General features: G+C 43.0%; 2 protein-coding genes across 3 annotated transcripts in view; one reads left to right on the top strand and one right to left on the bottom strand.

The window, feature by feature from the left end:
- LOC144770892 (zinc finger protein 786-like) overlaps nt 1–806 on the bottom strand; it is a 37315-nt gene extending 36509 nt beyond the window's left edge. For both annotated transcript variants that reach the window (XM_078655681.1, XM_078655682.1), the window contains exon 1: nt 527–806. In XM_078655681.1, the coding sequence (XP_078511807.1) occupies nt 527–568 (42 nt within the window). In that variant the 5' untranslated portion in view covers nt 569–806. The remainder of the gene's footprint in view (nt 1–526) is intronic.
- A 574-nt stretch (nt 807–1380) lies between these two features.
- LOC144770891 (uncharacterized) overlaps nt 1381–24467 on the top strand; it is a 40783-nt gene continuing 17696 nt past the window's right edge. Inside the window, exons 1-5 of the mRNA XM_078655680.1 lie at nt 1381–1610; nt 8075–8201; nt 8862–8966; nt 9998–10099; nt 11578–11688. Coding sequence (XP_078511806.1) covers nt 1569–1610; nt 8075–8201; nt 8862–8966; nt 9998–10099; nt 11578–11688 — 487 coding nt within the window. The 5' untranslated portion in view covers nt 1381–1568. The remainder of the gene's footprint in view (nt 1611–8074; nt 8202–8861; nt 8967–9997; nt 10100–11577; nt 11689–24467) is intronic.

Below are 24467 nucleotides of genomic sequence, written 5' to 3'. Positions count from 1 at the left end.
TTGCCCAAGTCCCCACGCTTAGTCGCCACCGCCCCCACAGCGTATAGCATCACAGTTACCACACTTTTGTTCATGCACTTCGACCACTGCATATATTCATACAATATAAATATAGCCAGACAAAGCACAAAGCAGGCAGACATCGTTGACGGTAAGAGACTGGCTCCATACTTTTTGTATTTATCCATTCTGCAGAGGGAATCTTATTAGAAAAGTCGCTTCTACTGGGTGATGGCAGTCTTCCAAGTCACATTACAATTTAGTTGTTGCATCCTTGGCAACGAAAGGCAGTTGTGCAACTGTAAAGAAAACTTGCATGCACGTGCAAGATATAAACATGTATATACATCACTTATTTTCGCTAACCCCCTATTTCAGAACAGCCGTACTAAAATTGGGTTAGTAGAAGGCCCGACTGAACAACGAATCTCGAAGGCAATATGAAACCTATATGTAAGTTAACTATATACATATTAATGTTTTATTAGAGAATATACAAAGAGGTCATGTTCAGCAGACGACTCACCTTTTCTGGGTCATACAGGGGCATTCCTGTGCTGCCTGTCATTGTAATTTCCAGAGACAGCCAAAGCCTTTGGTGAAAGCGTGACAGTGCGGTGGAAATAAAGAAATGGATATCTCCAAAAGTGAAGCCCTGCGAGGGTCAAGCCAGGGACCCTACACAAACCAATGGAACGGGGGGGGGGGGGCGCTGGAAAGCTGTGGTGAAAGCCCCCTGATGACAGGTTAACACCTTCCGGTATACCTAGCACTACCACCAGGCAGCCAGGCACCCATAGCACTGCGCATGCGCACAGGGATCTGTGTTCCAAAGGGCATAAAGCGCATGCGCAAAGCGTGGAGTCCACTGGATGACGTCACGAAGTCCAATAACCAGTCACCATTTCAAAACAACGCTCTCTCCAGTTAGTGCCAGGGCGACTTCGCAGCATACTGTATAACGTATAAGAAAAAGCAACCGATACAATTGAATCCGTCATTGACAATACCATTGAGTTGAAATATGAGACTACCAGTATGCCTATTATTTTTCAGTATTCGTGCACATTCAATTATGGACGCAATTGTATTACTAGTAGTGACAACTAAAACTGCAAATTTAATCCGAACAAATAAATATAGAAAAAATGTTGCAGTTTGATTCAAGGGCGGCGTCCATCTCGATTGTCCCTGCTGAGACTAGCTAGCCATCTCCTATGTGTTCCGGGTTTGCGCGCGCATCTCTGCTGTTTACCCTGATTCCGGGTGTGCGCGCGCGCGTCTCTGCGATATCCATACTTCCGGGTATGCGCACGCAGCAGGGCTGCCACTGTTGGGCACTAAGGTATATTGTGTCCTGCGCATGCGCATTGAGCAGTGCCTCTGGGTGAACATGTCTCCTCCTTGCCCTGTCTCTTCTCTGCCCCCTGGACCCCTCGCCCGTCCTGGGCATGTGCAGAAAGTCAAGCAGAAGCGTCTCGAGCTATTTTAGTTGAGACCTAATACTGTATGCACGCCACGCACCCTCTTAATGCCTTCAGATAAAAGACCTTATCCTATCAATTACAATGAGAAGCAGAAACAAAATGTGCAGTGAGAAACCAGCGCAGGTGAGTCCCATCCCCGACAAAGAGCTGTAATTTGTTTTGGGCAAACACAGCTCGTCATCTAGAACCGAGGCATTCAGCTGTTCTTCCCAAAGGGCCATTATGTCCTTGCAGTGCCCTCTCACTCCCTGCCCTGGTGTGAACAGTGTGCCTTTGTATAACAATACCATTGCATTGTTTATTTAACGTTTTATACTGCCCCCCTAGGAAAGGAATGCTACAGAGACACCCAGGAGCAGGGCTAGGGTGACAGGTGGGGTATTACCCTCACAGAGCACGACCCTTGTGGAGGAAGAGGCCTGTCATCGGTTGCTTTCGGATAGAGATGCTGATAGGATTACTCTGGGTAAGGGGTGGTGGGGAATTCCAGAGGTAAGAGTCTTGATGTCCCCCAAACGGTTTCAATTTAGCTGGCTGTAAAAATGCAGGGAGAAGCTATCCTTTGCAGGTGAATGAATGAAGAAGTCGTCTAGGGTTGTGTTGTGAACTGATTTGTGCATCAGTTACAGGGATTTGAAATCGATCCTCTCCTTAGGCAGCACTGCACACATTTTTGAATTGCGGTAGTGGTGCCCGAATCTTGTTTTCTGAAGATAAGTTGAACAGCACATTTCTGTTCGCTATGTTGCTGACCTAGTGATTTGCATTAGAACCCTCACATATACCATTGCAAGACGTATAAGTTAGAACATTCTGAATAGTCGGAAAGTAATGCCTAACTCAGATGTGCTTAAGGTAGCATGACATGGTCGCAGCTGCCTCACATTGACATCAATTCATAGTTGCAGAAAGAAACTGTATTTTATTTTACATGAACAAGCCTTACCAAGTGCATGTTTCTCTGTGTTATTTTCCATTTCTGAAAATCATTTTAAATGCAGCCTCAGCTGTGGTCTCTGCTTATAAAGTGAACAATGTTGTATAAATTTGCGATGCTCCCGAAGAAGCTATGTCCAGGATGTTCTTCTCTCTGTGCCATATGTATCAAGCCTTTTTCCCGTTTGAAAATGGGCAGATTCTCAGAATCGGCCCTATTGCGAATTGGAAAAAGCCTTTTGGGATGCATCATCCCAAAAGGCCATCACAAAATAGAGAATTGCAAAATTTGTGATTCTCTATCTTGCAAATGCAATTAAGGAATTGCAAATTTGCGATTCCTTAAATGCAATTCTGGAAGCACCAGAAATTTGCTATTTGCCCATAAGGAATTGCAAATTGGTGGTAAATTGCGATTGTCTTTTAAAAAGCACTTGTTTGATTTTTTAAATGTGCGATATGTCACACATACATGCCCTTAGGGCATGTATGTGCGCAAAATGTGCACACATGCATATTTCAGGGGTGCAACAGGGTGTCCTTTTGGCACCCTTGCAACCTTGAAATTGCATTCTCAATTTGCAATTCTCTAATTGGTAATCACAAATTGAGTGTCTTCCCATTCATTCCAATGGGCCTCCTAGCTCATAGGAATGAATGGGAAGGTATTCCTTAATTGCTAATCTCAATTTGTGATTCGCAAATAAGCAATATGTAGGATTCACAAAATGTTTATCAAATCCTACATACATTGCATTTTGCGATTCTCTAATTGCGATTCGCTAAAAATCTAAATTTGAGAATCGCAAAACTCTTTTTTGATACATGTGGCCTTCTGTAACAATACAAGGTCCTTTTCTCAAGTCTTTCATGGGGCTAATCATTGTTAGAAGTAGCTTTTGTATTTTGTTTAGTTGTGAAAGTGTTACCTTATTTTCTGTGCCTTCCTCGTTCATAAATCTGCAGTGCAGTTGATATTTACTAGGTGTATCTTATATGATATATTCTTGAACGTTTGAGTAAGGATTTGCTGCTCATGATGAATCATTATTCATCCAGCCCTATTACCTCATAAGTGATCATACTGAGTGGGGTTTCTCTTCCTAAAACCCTACAACAGATGATGTTTCTAATATATGCACCAGCCGTTTGCTTACTTTCCTTGAAGGCAGACTTCGTGTCAATCTGTCCAGTTATGTATACTTAGATCGTTTTGCACTTTCTATCCAATCAGACTTGACGCTAGTTTGCCTTTTTATTTATATGTCAAGTTTTCGACACTTGGTTTCGAGGCAGACTCTGTCAGTCTTCTTGCTCAGCTGACTTTGGTTCTAACTGGTGCTTGCTTTAGAGATAACCTTATGTTGACCTTTTACTTATTTTGGTTTATATTGATTAAGAATTAATTGCTGATTCCACTGGATTGATTTAACTAACATTTTTTTGATTACTCTAATGAACTTAATTGTGAACATACTATTATGGTTTTGACTTTAATTCTTGACTCATGAAAGTTTATTTTATTGTCATTGGAATTAGTCTTATGGAAACTGAGACAGGATGGGGACTATCTCAACCCTCTTTTTTTTATTTAGAGCAACAATATATGTACATGTGTAAGAGCTATTTGTATAACATAAAGCTGCACCAAAGGAAGCAAATTGTTGTACAAGGTCAAAGGCAAAAATGCAGTCAATGAGCAATTGGAAGGGTGTCTGGGTTCTGGAGGAGGGACTGGACTATTTCTGCATTGTGATTTTGTGTTCTTAGGAGTTGCCTGTCTTTATATATCTACTCAATCAGAGCCGGGTTATGGTGTTCCTCATTGATATCAGGATGTCCTTGTAGATCCTGGGTGCGAGAATAAACAAGCATTGGCATAGCCAATAGGTCTCGCCTTTGGGAACTTATAAGTGTTATGCCAGACCTATTGGCAAACAGATGAAGCTTACTCTAGCCACACCTAAAAACTGGGATTCGCAATGACTATTAAGATGTTTTGAGAAGGAGTGGGGCACCCGCGCTTTACTTTTAATGTTAAAAGTAAAGCGCAGGTGTCACGATTATAGCAAAAGTAAAGAAATAGAAAAAAAATCTATTTCTTTACTTTTGCTACAATTGCGGCACCAGCACTTTACTTAAAGATAACGTGCCGGTGCCGCGATTGTAGCAAAAGTTAAGAACAAGCAAATGGTGCGTGCGAAAGTGATCGCGAGCAAGGCGGCCAGGAGGAAAGACAGATGGCGGCTGCACGCGTGCATGCAAGCTTGGGGCCGCCAAAAGCCTGTGATAGCACTGTGAAAATCCGCTTACAAAATGTCTCTCCGTGCAGCGCGTGCGCTGGCTCAGGCGAGATCTAAAAAGACTTGTTGCCTTGATTATTCTTTTTTTTCTCTCTGTCTGATAGTGTCTTGGCTTCTAGTGTCCGAGAGCCACCAGAAGTGGTGAGCTTGCCTGCCAGATAGGTGGGACTGTCTGTTGTGATGAATTTGTAGATGGTGCAGTTGATTTTGAAAAGGAAGCACGTCTGTCAGTCGAGCTCCACAAAGGTGAAGGTTTCATGATAGGGTTACAGCTATGGCAAGTGCAAATCAACCACAAATTGAAGTCAAGAGGGTATGCCTCTAAGCAGTGAGGGTTTAAAAATATGTTTTTGGTAATGAATCTAGCCAGTAAGAAAAAAGGATAGGCCTTTGTTGAAGATGTCTCTCAGATTTCTAGCTGGATTAGCCGGAGTAAAAAGGGTGCCCAGGATTTGGGGGCAGATCGAAGCTGAGTCTTAGGTGTTTAAACATTAAATAATTGTTCTTGAGGATCATGGAACAAGGGTTTAAGCACAGGTGCACATCAGAGCAAACATTCAGAATCCAACTCATAATGAATGCTTCATCACTGGTTCAGATTCTTTTGGGCCAAATTATTCATTGATCAGTTGGGAGAACTTAGTCCCTATCACTGTTGCTAGAAGATTTATCAATTGAAATATGACTTTTTAGGCATGGAATTTAAAATACACAATATCCTGGGAGGCTATTGCAACTGGGACCTCATCACATTAATATATGTGTGGTGTATGTGGGAACGTTTAACTTATTGGCTCGGGCCACTCAACACTTGTATGCTAGTTCCCCTTTTAGCTCTTACCTGAGACAGCGCAAGCCCTGTCGCTTGCGAGACATTTTGTTTACTTACTGGGCGTGGGGGGAGGGGGGGGGAGGTAGATTCCTCCCATTGTTACTATTAGTTGACTTCAATGTCACTCTCATTTGCTTGCTCCTCTTTGGTCAGTACGTGCCGTCTTAACTTCCTCTTCTTGTGTTGGGCCTTCCCCTGGAGCATAGCAGAAGTACTGCTTCCTTGCTCAGTGTCTTTCCCCTGCCTGCGCTTTGGAGCTACTTTTTTCTTACTATGGGAGTGCTCCATAAGAATGCATGTTGCTTGACCCCTCCAGACCTGCTTCCACTGACCTTCGTGTTGCGTGCCTCATACTGCCCCGCTTCCGCTATCATTGGTGTTTCTTGCCCACTTTCACCCTCCTCCTGCTGCCTGTCACGTTCCTTGTTCCCTCCCTCCCTCCTGCCCTCCTCTCTTTCTCTCTCCTCCCTATGTCCCTTGTGTTTTTCACCCCCTCCTACTCTACTCGTGTTGTTCGTGTATTGCTTGCCCCATTCCCCCGCGTGGTGCTGCTTCATCCGTCCCCCCCTGTCCCGCCCTGTCGCCTCCTGTGTTGTGTTACTTGCCCTTTCCTTCTGTATTGTTTTGCTTTCCCCAGACCCTCCAGCATTGTGGCTTGCCTCACTTCCCTCCTGTGTTGCATTGTTTACCCAGTCTCTTCTGCCCCCCTCCTGTGTTGTTGCTTTCCTCGTCCCCCCAGTGTTGTTGCTTGCATTTCACTCATGCTGCATTGCATAGCTAACATGCATTGACAAAGCCAATAGTTCTTGCATAGGCTAGACCAATTGGCTGTGCCAATGCTTATTTACTTAAAACCTTTGATTTGGCTGCTAACTGGTCTCAACATGCTTGGAAATAGAAACCTCTACTGTCTACCAGGTGAGGGGGATTGATTGGAAAACTAAAAGGAGGCAGGTGAGGAACGTAGCTGCCTTGTTGCTGAACTCTATAATTGGATAAACCATTATTGGAAATCACAATCTCATCATTACATTACTTTTAGTTTGGATCACCTATGTACTGCTTTGTTGGTCCTAATAGGGTTCCTGTATCCAGGTTAGTGATAAGCGTTTCAATCGAGTTTTCACATTTTACTGCATGCTTTGCAGCCAGCCTTGCTGCAAGAAATATGTTCATGAAAGCACATTCTTGTTTTCTGTGCAAGAGGATAAGGCTTTCCTTTACTCTTGCACGATATAGCGGAAATTCATAAATCTGCACAAAAAACCTATGCCCATAAAAATGAGTCAAAAGTGTTTGCATGACCGATTTAGGGTAACCATGCTTTGAGTTTTACAGTAGGGAGCATGCATCAAAGGTTTAGTCAGAAGACCACAGCTACCCTAGAGCTCAAACTATTAGATGTCCAGAAGAGAAAAATATTCATAATGGGTAATCAGTGTAACCAGTTTCAATAAGATTATGGGAAACAAAAATAAACAAGCACTGGCAAAGCCAGTGCGCCTGAAATTGGTGGTCAGCTGTTTAGTTTTGTCAATGTATGACTTGTATTGGCATGGTTTTTGTAAAACCTTATTGGTATGGTGTAGTTACTTGCACTGAACAAAACTACTTTGTGTGCAGATATGCTCCTCGTGAAAGGGCAAAATGCTGTCACTCACAGTGAATCCATCCGATACACAGAGAGAGACAGCGGCGGAATTTTTAGTAAACACAAACGGTCATGGTCGATGCTAGACCAAATTAGGGGCCCAATTATTAAAGAAAGTCCCAAAAGTGCACCCATGGTATATGTCCTTGCATTAAGTGTAGCTATATGCCTTTTGTAAATTCCTAAAAACGTACAGAAGTAGAGCAAGAAATAGTATTCCTAGAAAATATCTGTGAACTACATTTTAGCATGAGCAAATATGCATGTGTAGATTTGCTCATGTGAAAATCTGAGCTTTTGTAAGTTCACTTTCCGTCTAACCACTTTTTTCACAACTCTGGAAGAAGGTTTACGTCTGCCATTGTCAGGAGTAAATTTCCACAATTTCTCAGTATGGGAAAAGATTGGAGAAGGCTTGTTGAGAACCCTTAAAACATGCAACTTAGTAGGTTTACACAGACTTAAAAGCGCATTATAACCCTGGAACTGTTGCTTACCACTGCCTTCATCCCCAATATGTAGATCTTTGGAAATGTGGCAACATAAGGGGATTGCAAGTATTCAAACACTATTATGGTATGATCCCTGGCATAATTAGAGAGGCTATATCAGAGCTCTTATATAATGAAATTGCTGCCATAATTTGTCGCCGCATTACTTGACACAAAGGGACAAGTGGATTTTGTTACAGGACAAGTAGATTTATGATGCAACCTGCCCCTTAGACAAGTAGATATTTTATTAAATTCCACACCCCTGGAAAAGAGAAAGCAACAGAAACTTTAGGTCTTCTCCATACCTTCACTGTGTGTTGTCAGATATTTAGAAACAAAAAACTAAGCATGTGATTTACGGCTTTTCACAGGTTCCAGTCATATTCAATGATGTTGCTGCCTGTTTTTCGGAAGAGGAGTGGAATGTTTTACAGGGATGGCAGAAGGAACTTTACAAGAATGTGGTGAAAGAAATACACAGAGCCTTGATTGCGCTAGGTAACTATACTTTTACTGAGATTTCCATGCTCTTTAAAGATGCTCATCTTTGAGTTTCCCTATCAGTGTTTTTGTTTCATGTCATTATGTCCATATTCTTGCAGTGTGAAAGACAGTAATAGATATTGTCCTGCCTTCCTCGGTCCATTCTTCCATCTCTTTACTAAACAGTAGTGCTTCCTTTGGCACTTGAAGGGGTTTAAGAGAATATTTTGTTGGAAAAAATACATAAATAATCTGTATATATATATATATATATATATATATATATATCTAAGGCATAAGACGTCTTCAATAGTCGATAAGACAGGACGAGACGAACCCGCAAATGGTGCAAATTTTAATTTATTTTGAGCCCAAACACCAAATCCGCCATGACGCGTTTCAGTCCGCGAAGGGCCTTGATCACATATATATATATTTCTAATCCATTCTGGACGACTCTTAGTATGATAAAAGTTCTGCAAAAATAGCAACATTTTGCAAGATGAATAATTGAAAAATTAAACAGATTTTAAACTTCATGTTACTGCTGCAGTTATAGTTTTTCACATCCCTAATAGAAATCCCTGCTACCCCAGTTTGTACCTATGTTGTTGATGTAGAAAAAATTAGACAGATGTACTAATATTTATCTCTCTTTTTCTTTCTTTAAATTAGGCTACCAAATTGTCAATCGCAGATTGTTACTCAGGATAAATAGAAGGGAAGATGTGAAAGCCTGGGACAAAAAGCAAAGATTAGGGATTAATGAATCCATTACATGTGAGTACAATTGGTTTTTGAAGAGCCTTTGTTTGAACCATGTGAAATTATCAGGATTCGGTTTTACCCTTGCCCTTTATAAGTATTATGCCACTTGTCTGTTCGAATGAACATGCCTACTGGTCGTTGTATCATAAGCTCAAGTTTTTGTGATCATAACACCACTACATCTGTGCCTGAGGTCTAGTTTGAAACCAATCAAATACTAGAAATTCCTTGATCGGTTTGTAAACTACATCTGGTACGTGAAGCTTGACTATGGTGGTGAAGATTAGATATGCTGTAGGGCCCATGAACTCCTTATCTAGGCTGTGCTTTACTTTACTGGACTCTGCATCCGACATGCACAAAAACACAGCGTTTCTGCTTCAGTTTTCTGTCCCATAAATGTCAAGACACTCTGCGACACATGATTCTGTCTGGTATGAGAAACAGCGTTTACAAACCTGCTATTACCACGCAGGTAGGTAACACGCTTGGAATTACATTGCAAGTCCAAATCCAACACCTTCCCTGCTGTTGTAACTTTAGTAGGAGTAGGAATTTATACTATTTCTAAGTCCAGCGCGCCACCTAGTGCAAGTCGTAGAAACGACTTGCGATGTAATGCCTCGCGTGGTAACAACGCGGTCGTTGTAACGACCGTGTTGTTACCTCCTGCATGGTAATAGCACGCATTGTAACGTGCTATATTCGTCTTGAACCAGCATAGCAACAAACATTTTTTAAAAACTGTGTTTAAAGTGTTCATTTTTCTCTCTGTAAAGCTAGAATCTTCTGGGAGTTACACATTGAGCATTCTAATGTGCTGTCTGCACTGCTCCATTTTCTTTTTGCTTCTTTACACATTCTATCAGAGTCTCTGACCAGTTGTTTCCTGCTTGTTATTTAGTAGTTGTTTCTAGTGAATGACTTGTTCTGGAGTCCAACATGGGCTTGAGTTAAACACGATAACCACTGTGCCATGAGTTTGTTTGGGACAGTTAATGTAATATATTAATATATTGAACACCTTATGCTCCTATGCTTAGCTTGCTTTGAATCCATCAATCCTGATGTTTTACTAAGAATCAAAGCAGAGGAGGGCGTCTGTGGCAGAGTGCAGTGTGATCCACTGGAACCCAGCCATGCAGGTAAGCCAGACTGATACTTACTCCCTGCTTCTCTGCAGTCTTCACCCCTCCTCACTCCACTGCTTGTTATTGTCTGACAGCTGGTGTGGCCAGCAAATAATGATAAGGTTTCCGCCTTACTTCTGGAGAATTGAGGGACAATTAGATCTGTCATCCAAATTTGTGCATGATAGCTGCTTCCTTCATGCAGTGTGTAATTACATCGGGCACAATTATATGATTGTATTAGCACCTGTCATAGAACTTTGTACACTCATCGGCCAATAAGAAGGCTTTCTTTGCTGGCAGTAACTACCAGTATAGTCTTTCGTATGTAACTGCCAACTCCCTGTTCCTCCTGTATGCCCTTTCCTATTTGGTTTGCACCTAGCCTTATGTAATTTCCCCGCCCCTTCTCTGTCCACTTACTTTAGACCTATTCTTGAAGTGAATGTGAGAGGCCAGTACACTGTGATTGCTTTGAAACATTTAATGTATGCTTTATTCATGCAAATGCATTCATACAGCAGTGCCAGTGTTCTCAAAGCAGCATTTATTTGAATAGTCCACCTGAGTGCAGAAAAAGCCCAAACATTTCATTTTCAGAGGTCTGGCTTCCTGAAGCTCACAGAGCCTTCAGTGAGACTTACATTGTACATGTGCAATGTAAAAGTCTGTTCAGCAGGGTGATATAGGTACTTCTACAATTATCCCTGTCTTGGTTTTTGTTAGAGCCGAGAGTCACTAGTTGTCTGAGGTAGGTACCTTAGGTCAAATAGGGAGCCTTGCTTCTAAGTCAGGGAAAGGTAGGACACCTTCTCAGATAGCCCCTGCTCACCCCCTTCGATAGCTTGGCACAAACAACCAGGCTTATCTCCAAGGCAAATGTGTAAAGTATTTGCAACCCTGCTCTCAGTAACCCAATGTTGACACCACAAATGGACTCCAAACGAGTTTCATAAAAAACAAGTATATGTTTATATAAAAATATATACGATGAGACCACACGATAAAAATCCAACATATGCGTATTTGTAATATTTCACCTGGCCCGTTATTAGGCCAGCAAGCCCTTGTAGGTTCTTGCAGTATTAATGAGCAATTCTAGATGATCCAATGTAGTCCTAATGGTTTATGCCATAGACAAAACGTCTTCCCTCGTCCATCAGTAGATGATATTATAGGATATGTGTAGGTTACCTCTTTAAAAGCCTTAAAACCGAGATCAGCTGCAGTTTTACAGATTACCAGGTGCTGTGTTACACTCTTTATGTAGCACTTCTAAAACATTTAATCCCTTTGAGCTACAATTTGCAGATGATGCAAATAGTAGATTATTTGTTATACGAAGTAGCCTCAAATGTGGGGGAAAGTGGGGTGTTTTCCCAGTAGCCTTGCCTTGATTGTTATGTCTCGTTTAATGTTCTCTTGTCTCAACACTTATTTCCCTCCAATATGTGTTTACATTAAGGTCGTTACCACATTCCTTTTTCACCCAGGAGATGTTGTGATTACACCTGTAGAGTCCTGTGTTATAAAAGAAGAGTTAGCGACCTCTTCTAGGGATGGCGAGCTTTCTGCAAGTGGCCAACACGTCAGAAGTACTACAGGTTAGTAAACTTTGACACAAGTGCTCTTAAGCTCAATAATTTCAACTGTGACTTCTTATTTTGGGTGTCATTATAGTTGGATGTGAACAAAGATAATGTAAACAAACCAAATTTTTTAGACAGCACGACTCTCTTACCTTAATCAATTGGAGAAAGGCCACGTAGAACCGACTCCGTCTGTGGGTCACATAACGTGAGTTATTGAGACGGTGAGCGCCCCTCCTGCTCGTCGCCAAATATTTCTTGGCGGACAAACACCAAATCACTGTGGAAATTGTAAAACAGGTGAGTTCATTGAAGTGTCACTGTACGCAGTCACCGACAGACACAGCTAACAGACGCCGCCTCTTCAAACTCCAAACCTCCATCACATCGAATCCCTAACCCCACCGTTCCATGAAGCAGTAGCAGGATAACAGAAAAGAACACACTTCCTCAGTTGTTAGATGCCATCCATTGTATGGGCTTGTTGCAGTAGAGATGAGGAGGGTTTGTCCTTTGGTAATGGATGGTCACCAGTCCTATGGTTTGGCCTTTTCTGTGCCGTTTATGGCCTCTTTTTAACTTTGCATTTAACATTGAATAGGCATTGGTATCTCAGCACGTGGATAAGTGTAATGGAAACACTGTTTGAAACCTGTTCTGTATCAACCGAGCATCTCTCACTTCTGTTCCGATGTCGCTTCTGTGAACTAGTGTTCAGTTGCTGTTTCGTGTGTGGTACACCAGACCCCGACATTCTTGCATACTTCACATTTAGATAAATAAGGGTTCAATTGCTTCAGAGAATCCGTGTGACGGTTCCCTGCCTCTTAGACCCAATCTATTCCTTGTTTCAAGTCTGTGCTGCACAGGGACCTGCCCTTGAGCTGAATCTGTGGGTTATGGGAGAGATGGGCACACCCTGTAAACCATAGTTTTCAGTTTTCCATGGGAGAAACTTTGAGCAGTGTCATTCTTGGTACTTTCATCCACAGTGAAGTCAACAAATGCCATTAAGAATACTGTCCTTGCAAAATTGTTGGAAGTGTCTGGGGTTCCTTATTTGACAGATTAGTACTTCAGCCTCTGCCCATGCATATGTAATAGAGGTGTACAATAGTTCCTCAATTTGAGTAAATAATCCACACTCTAGAACTGGAGCTGGCCTCTAGACTGCAACCCTGTTGGAACTACTTTGAGACCGCAACACAAGTATCAATTCCTTTTGGAATTTTCTTCCTATTGTACCATGAACGTTGAGGTCATACCACCTCTTGAGTGACTTTCAGAATAGTTTAGTGGCACTTAGTTTTTTTTTCCTACTTTACTCATTGTACTTTTTACTACACTTGAATGTTACATGTATGTTTAATAGATTGCTGTGCCTATGTTGTATATGTATCTCAAAGTTCTCTTACCAGTCTGGGACCCCATTAATTTACTGTTCATTCTAAGTGATACGTATGAATCTGCCTGCAATCCCCCTTTCAATACTTTGGGGTCTTAATAATATAAATCTGCAGCTTTTTACTCCACGTATTCTCATTGGCATCTACAATTTCATTCCCAACTTCTTGGAGATGGTCAAACACTCATCTTGATGCACAGTAGGTATGCACCCATTGGGCTAGACTCTGCAGTGCAGTTAAGAAAATAGGTGAATCCTTTGGCTGTGCATACCTGATTTCTAAAGGAAACCATGGCATGGCTAAAGGTCAGCTGGTGAATCTGGAATTGGTACATTTACCATTCTCAATTTGATTACTTTGAAAATATTATAAAGATTGTTGGACAGTTTCTATTATGACTTTTCCCCCATGAATGAAGCTGCAAAAATGCTAAAGCATCCACGCAGTTGCTAAAAAGTCTTCTGGTAAAGGTACAAAACACACAACTGATACGGTCATTCTACTACAGAAGATACCTGTATTGGCTTGGTTATGTTTTTAAGTGTAATACCGTTGTTAGTCAAGAACCACAATGTCCCTTCTACAAAAATATTTTGTTATTTCTTTCATGCTGTGCTATACACAGGGCACCAGATAACTTCTTCTTAAGAAAACTTACAGCATTTCTTTGGTATTCTCCGCACCCCATTTTTTTGCTTTGGAGTGGAGTGTAATGAACTTTCAACTGTAATTTGTAAGACCAAGTAAACCCCAAAGTCCTTTCAAGGGAGCAGTATGTTGGACTTGCCCCTTTTTGGCTAAAGTTCCTTAAACTTTTTGTCTTACTCCTAGACGTTTTGCTGACATTATGTTGCTCACCTAGATGCTTTGGGCACTTTGCTACCGCTGATCAGTGTCAAAGTGCAAGTGCTCCCTGTATAAAGTGTTATGGTAATTGGTTGTCCATAATCGGTATGTTTGTCTTATGAGTAAAGTCCCTAGTAGAGTGCACTATGTGTGCCAGGGCTGGTAATTCACATTTCTTACAGGTAGATGGAGGTTACAATTGAGCACACTGTTCCATAAAGTGAGGTTCTAAACCCCTACCCTCATTGGTTAGCTCATAGCCAAGAAAAAGAATGACCAAAAAGGATATATGCGATTTCGCAAAATTGAATTTGTATCCCAAGGCGGTGAAACAAGTGATGAAGCGATCTACTCGCACAAGATGCAGATTTAATTTATCATCTATCATGTAAATGTTATCGAGATATAAAAAAACATCCGGATCAATTTCATTAAAAGGGACACAATATGTGCCGCAAAAGCCACAGGATTATTCTTATACCCCATAGACAATCTCGCATAGTCCCTCTGAGAGCCGAGATCGCTGAATGCGGATAAGTCAAAGCTCTCTGGAGCCAAATTGTGACAGAAAAATCCCTTTGAAATATCCAAAGTAGTTTAAAACTTTTTACGCACAATAAAATTAATCAGTGCTGTACCATGCGCGTTCTGTACGGCAAAGGTACAATATGGCTGTTCAAATGTCAGTAATCCAAAACAATGCGATATGAACCATCTTATTTCAAAATTAGAAAAAGAGGATTATTCATCGCAGAAACACAGGATGTAATTATCCCCTGGTATTCCAACTGAGTGAGAATTTCTTTAACGGATGCTTTTGCGTCACGTTTTATTGGATATTGTGGTTGTGAGAACAGGCAGAACATGTAAAGGTGAATCCGTATCCCAACTGGCCTGGTTGCAGTTAATGGCAGGAGCTAAGGCAAGAGCCCACTAAGAGCATAGGCATTCTTAGTCTCATCCGGGAAATATTGCGAAAAAGAAGGAATAATCACTTACTTCCCACGAGGACTACCAAAAACAAATGTGGAAGGCCAATCCTCTGCTAGTAAAATGCCATAAGAAGATGTCAAGTTGTCCAAAAAATAGCATTAATGGTGCGCTTAATATCCGATCTGAAGGTCTACATGATAAAGTCTATCAGGGGGAGCTATGCGGGTGACCGCGGTTTCAACAGTTACAAATGTGTCAGTTAGGTCTGCCTCCAGAAACTGTCAGAATGTCTGCCACACTATGGTAACTTCCGCCATGCTGTTGAGGAGAGTCGCCGCCCAATTGCTGTCCAGGAGAAGGGTTCTCACTGTCTGGGGCTTTTTTTGCTGTCAAAGCAGCAACTTTTTTCTTCTGAAATGGGGCTCAATACAGAGGTGGTTCCTCCTTTTTGCCTTTCACCCCAAACTGGCACTGCGAGTCCCGCTTAGGTTGCGAGGACTCGCCTGGTCTGCAATAATCCTGTCCTCCTCCAAATTGTTGATCTGATGATTCCTGAAAGGAACGAGGACCAGGAACCTGAAACCTCTATGAAGTTTTAATCTTAGACCAATCAAGTAAATCATATCTACGTTCAGAAGAGTCAGGTGGTGGTGAACCAGCATGAGACCTAGTCTTCTGTTGCTGTTTATATTTGTCCCATGTCATTTTAGGAAAGTCTGGACGCCCCTCCATTTCAAAAGGTGGCTTACCCTGAGAGGATGGCATGACTCCCACATAATTACAAAGCAAGGATGTTAAAACATCAGCAATAATAATCGGCAAATCACGTAAACGATCAATGTCAGCCCCACCGAAAAGCGTTGGCAAACCTGTAAGCACACTGCTTCACCCTTAATATGTGAAAGAATCATTTCGGAGGCAATGGTAAAAATACCCACACATTTCATCCCCAAATCCAGGGCTGCACCCGCCCTGTGTTCATTCTGTACTTGTTTTAGACTGCTCTGGAGAACGCTCATGGAGGGCTTGCCAAAACAAAGTGTATTCTCTGAGGCAAACCCCTGTCCCCCAGATATTGCATTCTGCCAAAAGAGGAATCAGACCACTACGTAAATACATAGTAATGATCCTGTGTTTCTCCACAGGACCAGTGTGAGGAAAGACAGCATCAATGTGTTCAATCTTCTGAGCAATCCTAAACAGAAGCCTGAGGACGCTTACCCATTAATAAGAACATGGCTAATCACAAGGCTCTCACCCTGCGTCTGTACCGGAGGCGCAGCCCCAGTTAGAGCCATCAAGAAGGCACGTGAAATAAATTTAATCAGGCGTCTATACTGAAGACCTACCTGCCCATACAGTAAACAAACCTTCACCAAATTAGCATTAGGATAATTGGGATGCGGAGTAAAACCGGCCAATACAGGCCATTTTGCCCCATCAATACTTAAGGGCCCCATGCGAACGAAAGAAAGTGTGGGGAAGGGCACCATTAAACCAAATCTGGTGCACGCAGGCCATAAGAGGAACTCAACCTCCGCATAAGGATGATACGCTGCCGGAACCACAGCAACCGTATAAGCATGAAATGAATTATCATTTGCATCCACTGCGAGAAATGTAACCCTTAAATAAAAAACTTCAAAGCGGTATGCTAGGTCTGCTTCAACCTCAAGGACCACAGGAGATTCGACATTGGGGACCGGATTCTGTAATATATGTTGTGTGACCTCCGCGCGGCAATGTGCTGGAATTGCAATTTGTTGGGCCATTACGAAAAGTAAGAAAGGCATCTATCGGTAGCACAACAAGGGTCAAAAACCTTTTTTAGAATTCAGGCTTGAAAAACCTACAGCAATAGGTGTACCCTACTAAGAAATTTTGGTAGAACGTACATTCCTGACTATGCTCAGCGTATCAAGCCACTCTACGCATTGATGCACTCTTCCTTTTCTGCTTCCTCTTGGCTTCCAGAACACACTGCAGTGTTTCACGTATTACAATCAGATTTGCTTGCGCCACAATATTTACATACTAGAGTAAGTACTACCAATTTGATCATCTGGTTTTTACCCGGAGCAATTGGTTTCACTTGCGTGACTTTTAATGAGGGTGACACGGTTCCCATAGCCTGCAAATTGCATCTGTATTCACCTGCAAAGTTGCTTTTTTTTCTACTGAGAAAATTCTTACTGCTGTGCAGATAGCTATTCTGAAGGAACGCCCTTTTGCTCAAGGTAAACACATTTTTGTTGTATCTCCAGTTCCTGCCTTAGAGGCATACACAAAAGCTAATGTTCCTAACTGTAAAGCTCTACATACACTTTAGATACAGTGGGCTACGTCTCTGATGTCCGTTTTGTTTTTGACCCATCTTTACAAACTCAAGAGTTTCTTTAGTATGAACATGTTCACCCTCTCCCTTCGTCGGTTCTCCCTCTTGATCAGTACAAATGCATCATTTACACTGATGGTTCGGCTCAACCGGCCATTGGTTCTAAACAAGCGTATTCTGCAGCTTGTGGTATTGTTGTAGGTGTAGTAGTGGCCAGGGTTTTTTGTTCTACTTTAGTTCATACGCAGTCCCTTGGGGACTGCATGGCCCAGTTGGCCGAGTTATGAGCTTTACTTTTAGCTCTTGAATTTGCTGATCCTAAATTACCCACCCTTGTTGTAAGTGACTCTTTTCATTGTGTACAGTCTTTCAATGACAATTTGTTTTTCTGTAAACAGAATGATTTTCTGGCACAATCAAGCATAAAACGCTTTGGATCTAAGTGGCTGCTTTGAAGGACCGTTTGCCAATTACACATGTTGTCCATACATTGGGACATCAACATGCGTGGGCGCATGCTGTTTGTAATTCAATGGCTGATGAAGCAGCCACATCTGCAGTAGCCACAGTTACTGTAGCAGCAGTAATCACAGTTAAAGTAGCAGCAGTCAATGAATAAAACTGACAATGGCATTTTGGCGGCTATAGTCGCATCTAAGGAGGGTCCTCCTTTCCCCCAGGGTTTCCCTTCATGTTATACTCATCAAATGACTACTGACAAAGTACCATTTGTAACTATTTCTATGGTTGGTGATCATTTGATTCCCAATGATAATCGCAAACTATCACTCATTGTGTCCTACCATGAAGGCTTGGCTTCTGCTCATGCAGGAGGGTCATTACAGTTTCTCTTTTACAGCAGTGCTACTGATGGAGATGTTTATACCAGCAGACTCACAAATATGTGCTTTGTTGTGATGTTTGTCAACAAATTAAGAGTTCTACTGTGTCGCGTCCACCTCAGACACATCTTCTCATTTCTAACCACCCGTTTGGGTGTATTTATCTTGATCATTGCAGTCCATTAACATCCGATAATGCTTTCAAATATATTTTGGTTGCAGTGGATTCATGCACTAATTTCCTCTGGGTTTGGCTCTAGTGCTCTGCTGACGCTCGCACTGTTATAAAATATTTGCATATCTTTGGCGGGACTTATGCCTGTAGCACTTTTCTTTCAGACCAAGGTCTGGCTTTTGCCTCTAAGGCTTACCGTGATTCGATTATGTCCATGGGAGTGCAGGTGCATTTCTCGCCTCCATATCTTCCTGAGTGCAATTCTGTTGTGGAGTATATGAACTGTGACTTAAAGCAATCTTTAACAGCTAGGGTATTCGGTACGGACCGCGATTGGTTAACTCAGCTATATGGAGTGAGAAGTTGGCCTGGCATGTGCTGTCCACTATTCTAGTGGGCACCTTGCACCAGTCCAAACGACCCTTATTGATGGTAGGTTTAAAGACAATCTATATAGAAAGCTGTGGAGAGCAGTCTTCAGGCTAAGTCTTGAATGAATGTAAAGCAGCTTGTTTTACCAGTCTAGAATCTCATGAATGACCAAATGAAAGGAGAACCACACTAGGTATATATGTAAAATATATGTATTTATTCTAAACACATCCCTCTAGTCTCTTTATGAGGCTAGAGGAGGCAAAAGTACATTCAGTAAACTTATTTAGCACACAGTAAATTAGCACAATATACGTTGAGCCCTGGGGGCGTACCACACCATATATTAGGAAAGTGGTATAAGAACCACGACTGATATAAAGACAAGGCCTAGAGCCTTCAGAACTGCTGGGGCCACCAGGAACCACCCAAGATGGTGACACAGGGGACCCACGGGGGACGCGTGCAGTCTAAACACAGCCACGGATCACCATTAACATCTATGGGGAAAGTAGTGGTTGGAATTTTAAAGATTATGTACACTTAGAAGAGGACTTGGAGCAAACCCCTTTAGAAATAGGAGGTTCTAGAGTCAACACCCACGGGAGCACTGGAGTACTCGAGTTACCTCACCCAGGGAAGCAGGGTGCATAGGTGTCTTTTCGTGTCGGGTTTCGTTGTCGATTTCAATGGAGAGCTGCTGCAAAGTGCTGCTGGCCTTCAAGTGGAAAGTGTCCGGGTGGATCCAAGGGTGAATCAGAGATGTGAAGAACCTGAAAGCAGTGGGGACAGAGTCTGGGTCATTTGCCCGTGACCAGGAAAGCGATGAGAAGATGCCCACCGATGTCGGGTGATTTCAGGTGAAGAAGGTGAAGCTTGACTCTTCAGCCACAAGGACCAGGAGGCGTCGAGGATGACCAGGAGCTGGATTTGAGGTGTCGGTTTCCGGATTGGACCCAACAAGCCTTAGCAACAGCAACCCATGCAGAAAGCAAAGATTGGCTTCGGTGCAGACCAGCAAGATCTGAGGGACTCACTTCTTGGTAGGGAATCAGGGCACGTCTGGAGCAACCAGGGAAGCCCAAAGGAAAGAAGAGTTACCTTCGTGGGGACCCACCAGTCAACGGACCAGGGATCGCGAAGGGGCCTCAAGCAGAAATGCTAGAAGCGGGTTCAGAGAACTCTCGTGGAGTGTAGGCCCACAATCTTCGGTGCAGATGGTGCTCAGGGCTTGGTCTACAAGTAGCCCAATGCGCAACTTTGGGAAAGCTCGGGAAGTCGATGTACTAGCAAATGTGCACGGTGTCCAGGAGTTCCTGTCCCACGTCACTCATGAGGGCTGCGGGTCTCAGCTTTGCTGGGATCTTGTGTCGGCCTCTGAGAAGTCTGAAAGTCTGCGTCCTGAATTGCAAATACTTCGGGGTCCGGCAGGAAATGCAGACTGGCAAGATGCTTCTTCGTGCCTGTTTGAACAGGGGAGTCACTCCTTGACCCCAAGGGTGTCTAGTTGTGTAGAATGTCGAAGTTCCAGGATATATGTTGCAGAGTTTCGTCCAGGTGTAATCTGAAGTCCTAAGATTGGGGTCCCATACTTATACTAAGTTAGGGGGTTAGACATACTCTGGGGACCCACCTATAGGAGGGTCTGAGGAGAGGGGTGGTTACACCCCTGTCCCTTTGTCCAGTTTTGCGCCAGAGAAGGGGCTGAGTGCCCCTGCAACCGTTTTGAACTGAGGTATGCACAGGGACACCAAGTGTGCCCCCAGCACTGGCTGAAAAGCATTCTCTGAATGCACCCACCCACCCCAATACACTAAAGCCTGTCTGGGAGGTGGTTACACCTCCCTCTGACAGGAAACCCATTGTCCAGGCCTCCCCTGCTGGAGTTTCGCCCAGCAGCAGGAGGTCAGACGCGTGTCTGTGGCATCCATTTTGTGATGCCAGGGCTCTTTTAAAAATATTACCGGTCAGACCAGTGTGTACATGTCTCTCCCTCTAGAAGGGTGGAATTCTACCCCCACTGCCAGGACTGGCAGGGGGGAGGGGGGTAGGATTCCAAAGTGTTTGACACCAAACACAACATGTTTCCATGCAGCCATTCCAAAGTTAGCATGTACAGCGAGGTTATAATGCACTTAAGAGTATATGGTCTGGCTGCATCACAGAACAGCCTCAGAGAATAGGCTCCGAAAGCTGCAGAGAGGCCCAGCTCATGCATGGGCACCCTCTCACACAAAAACCAAGCATCCTGCCTTCAGGATTGATAAGGCCTGCTATAGGTGTTAATTAAAGGTTTATATATGTCAGTGATTTAAAGGTAGATATAGGTACCCTATATCTTAGTAAGGGGTGCATGCACCACCGTACCCAGGCTGCAGTAGCAGACCTGTGGTGCCATTTTGGAAGGCTTCCCAGGGGTGGCATAATACATGCTTCAGCCCTTGGTAGGCCTCTGGCGTACCTATGCCCTTGGAACCTAAGGTACCATATACTTGGGACTCACAAGGGTAACCCAGTAACCAATCTGGAGTGTGCCTAAAGTACATGCAATCATTTTAGAGAGGGAGCAGCTAGGCTGGGGTCCTGATTAGCAGGGCCCCATCCAGACAAAAGTCGAAAAACAGTGAAACACCAGCAAAAAGTGGGGGTAGCCATAGTAAGCAGATCCTACTCTCCTACAGACGGACCCCTTACGAAATGCTTACATACAATAATTTGTGCAGTCTGAAGTGAGCTCTATAAACAAAAATATGAACACGTACATAGTATCATGCTACCTCTTCCGTAAAAGAGCTTTTAAAAAACAGGTGGCAATATTAGCAGATATTGAGTAAGCTTGATTTAGAATGCCACTTAACGCGTTCATTGAATGCCACTTAACGCGTTCATTGAATGCCACTTAACACGTTCATTGAATGCCACTTAACGCGTTCATTAATCTTGGATTGCACAGCCCTCGACAACTGGGGAAAAATACCCTGGCTAGTATACATAAGGAATTTTTGCCGGGATATGGACCGTAGCAACTTTTTCCAGGACCCTCCCAGCATGAGTGACATCTCGAGGAAAGAACTCAAAAAGCTGTGTTTGTGCCATTTAAGAGCTCTTAGTTGCTCGGTAGAATTGGTGAAACCCACAAACTCTCAAATCATTGCTGTTCAGACTCATCTGGGTATTCAACCATATCTGACCTTCCATCTGAACAACCACGAAAAGTACCTTCTAACAAGGTTTCGTTTTAATTCCTTCTTTCGGCTTGTAACCTTTCCAAACGTCCAAGACTGGTCTCCCACAATCACTTCCTATCCTTGTGATGATCTTTCCCCCCGATCAACAATACATACCCTTTTCTTTTGTAAATTTTATTCTTTTCCTAGGAAGGTTTGGATCCTGCCCTTATTGAGATTAATAGGCTTAAGAACCTGTCGACCTGCATACTTATCTTTACAATCTCTTGAGTCAAGTTTTATAGCGAAGTACATAGGCAATTTTTTAAAAGCCTGTATTAAATATCGACGTAATTACGAGTAATTCATATCTTAGTTAATGTTTCTATAGCATATGTGTTTTTCTTTTTATTCATCTTGTATATAATATGATGGATTTGCTCCTAAAACGTCTTTTACAAATGTATAATTTTAATGCTTCTGTACTTTTTATGGTTGCAATAATAAGTGGCAATCGAATAAAAGTTTATGAAATGAAAAAAAAAAAAAAGAATTAGCAGGATCATTTTATTCAAAAGGCCGTAATGTAATAAAAGGGAGTTTCATAGTGTTTTCCTGCAAAAAAAGGGTATGAATAACGTGATATAAATTAAAGTTTTCACACATTGAGAAAAGACTTGTATATGCTTTTTCAATAACCAATCGAATTGATGACTAATAGGGCCCCTTCTTTTTGGCACTATATTTTAGGTATCCCCAATTTGCAGCCTTGAAAACAAGTCTGGACAGTCATTTGTGATTTAATGTATTTTGATGATTCACTTTGTCAGCCTATCAAGGTCTCCAAATCATGCCTCGTGCCTTGTGGGCTGCAAGGCCTACATGGGGGAGGTATATAAACATCTAGATTAGGCGTCGTGACTAGAGGGGGCAGAATATTCAGTACCACCCGCAGAATTGGTGTAATTTTAGTGACTCTCCGTTAATTTTAGTGACTCTGCGTTACTCTTGTAACACGGAGTTCCGGCCAAATTCCGCCTTTTACTGCATGGTGGTATTTTTTCTTGTGCACAACTCCAGAACGGTAAATTGGCGATTGAGATTTGCATCTCCTAGCACGATATATAGTTGCGAGGAGGACAAAAAGACTTTTCCAACGCTGACGGTCGCGACCTTTTGCGATCAGAAGGCTGCTTGTCAGATAGAAAATATACTTGAGCTGCCGCAAAATCAATTGGAGTAGCTGTGCCCTCTGGTGTGATGCTGTTTGCACTGATTTTTCAGCGCAGAAAGTGCTACTGGCATTATATGTTATGTTATGTTATGTTAAATTGATTTTTATAGCGCACAGCTGCCCCAGCAAAGGGGCGTCCCAGCGCTTTTGAACAGACAGATAACAAACACAACACCGCACAGAATACGGGCAGGAGCAAGAGGGAGAGAATTAAGAATCTTTAGGGAACAAATGCGTTTTGATGGCCCTCCTAAATGTAAGCAGATTGTCAAGTGCACGGATATGGGCGGAAGCGAGGTCCAAAGTTTAGCCGCCATGACCCGGAAGGACCGGCCTCCAGCTGTACACAATTTGAAACGAGGCACTACCACCAAGTTTTGACCGGCGGATCTCAAGGCGCGACAGGGAACATATGGTGTGAGCAGATCCTCAAGGATCTGGGGGGAGGACAACTTGAGGATCTTAAAGGACAGACACAGAGTTTTAAAATCGATCCTCTGCGCCATAGGTGGCCAATGAAGAGACCGAATAGTTGCACTCACAGAGCAGGACCTCGGAAGCCCCACCAGTGCTCTGGCCGCAGCATTTTGGATGCGCTGCATCCGGGCGATTTCCGCCCGGTTCGCCCCTAACAGGAGCGAACTGGCGTAATCAAGCCGAGACAAAATGGTGGCCTGGCTAACCAACTGCCTCGTAGAGGCGTCAAAGAACTTCAAAATGGGTCTGAGTCCTCGAAGAATCCCGAAGCAAGTGGCTGCAACTCTTTTAGTATGAGCGCAAAAAGTGAGGGCAGAGTCTAGCCAGACCCCTAAGTTTTTTACCTCCAAAACCGGGGTAGGCGTAACACCTAACTCGGGGGGCCACCATTCATCACTCCACATGTCCCGATGTTTACCCACAACCAGTATCTCAGTCTTTTTAGCGTTCAACTGAAGGCAGTTGGCTGTCATCCAGTCAGCCACCGCCAAGAGCCCTCCTCTGAACCTGGGGGCCTCAAGGTCTGGCTTCCCACTCAGCACAACCGCCAGCTGCGTATCATGTCTATTTCTGTCTGTTGACAGAACTCTATAGAATCTCGCTGAATTTTTATGTAACTCTACGGAATTTCGCAGAGTGAAATTTCGTGAGTTCCGCCCACCCCTTGTCTTGACCTGTCAAATGGTCGTATGGAATGGAAGTACGGCATTTAACTTCCGGGTCGCTCGTACAACTTGTACCATATACGTGGGACTTATGGGTAAGTTAAATACATTAATCGTGAATATGCCAATTTGACCATGTTTAAATGGGAAGCAAAAGCATTTTACTACTGAAAAGCAGGGTTAAAGTTGACCAATTTCTAAAGCCAGCAAGACTATATGGTCCAGCAAAAGGTGAAATATCTAGGATGACCACGCAGAAAAGAGACAGTTCTTTCACTCTGCCTCATCCACACACCTCTCCTAAAGTGAGCTACACCTCCAAAACACCGGAACCGTTAGTTA

This window comes from Lissotriton helveticus, chromosome 7, assembly GCF_964261635.1.
Source record: "Lissotriton helveticus chromosome 7, aLisHel1.1, whole genome shotgun sequence".
In the NCBI taxonomy this organism is placed as follows: Eukaryota; Metazoa; Chordata; class Amphibia; order Caudata; family Salamandridae; genus Lissotriton; species Lissotriton helveticus.
This window is presented reverse-complemented; position numbering and strand designations above follow the sequence as displayed.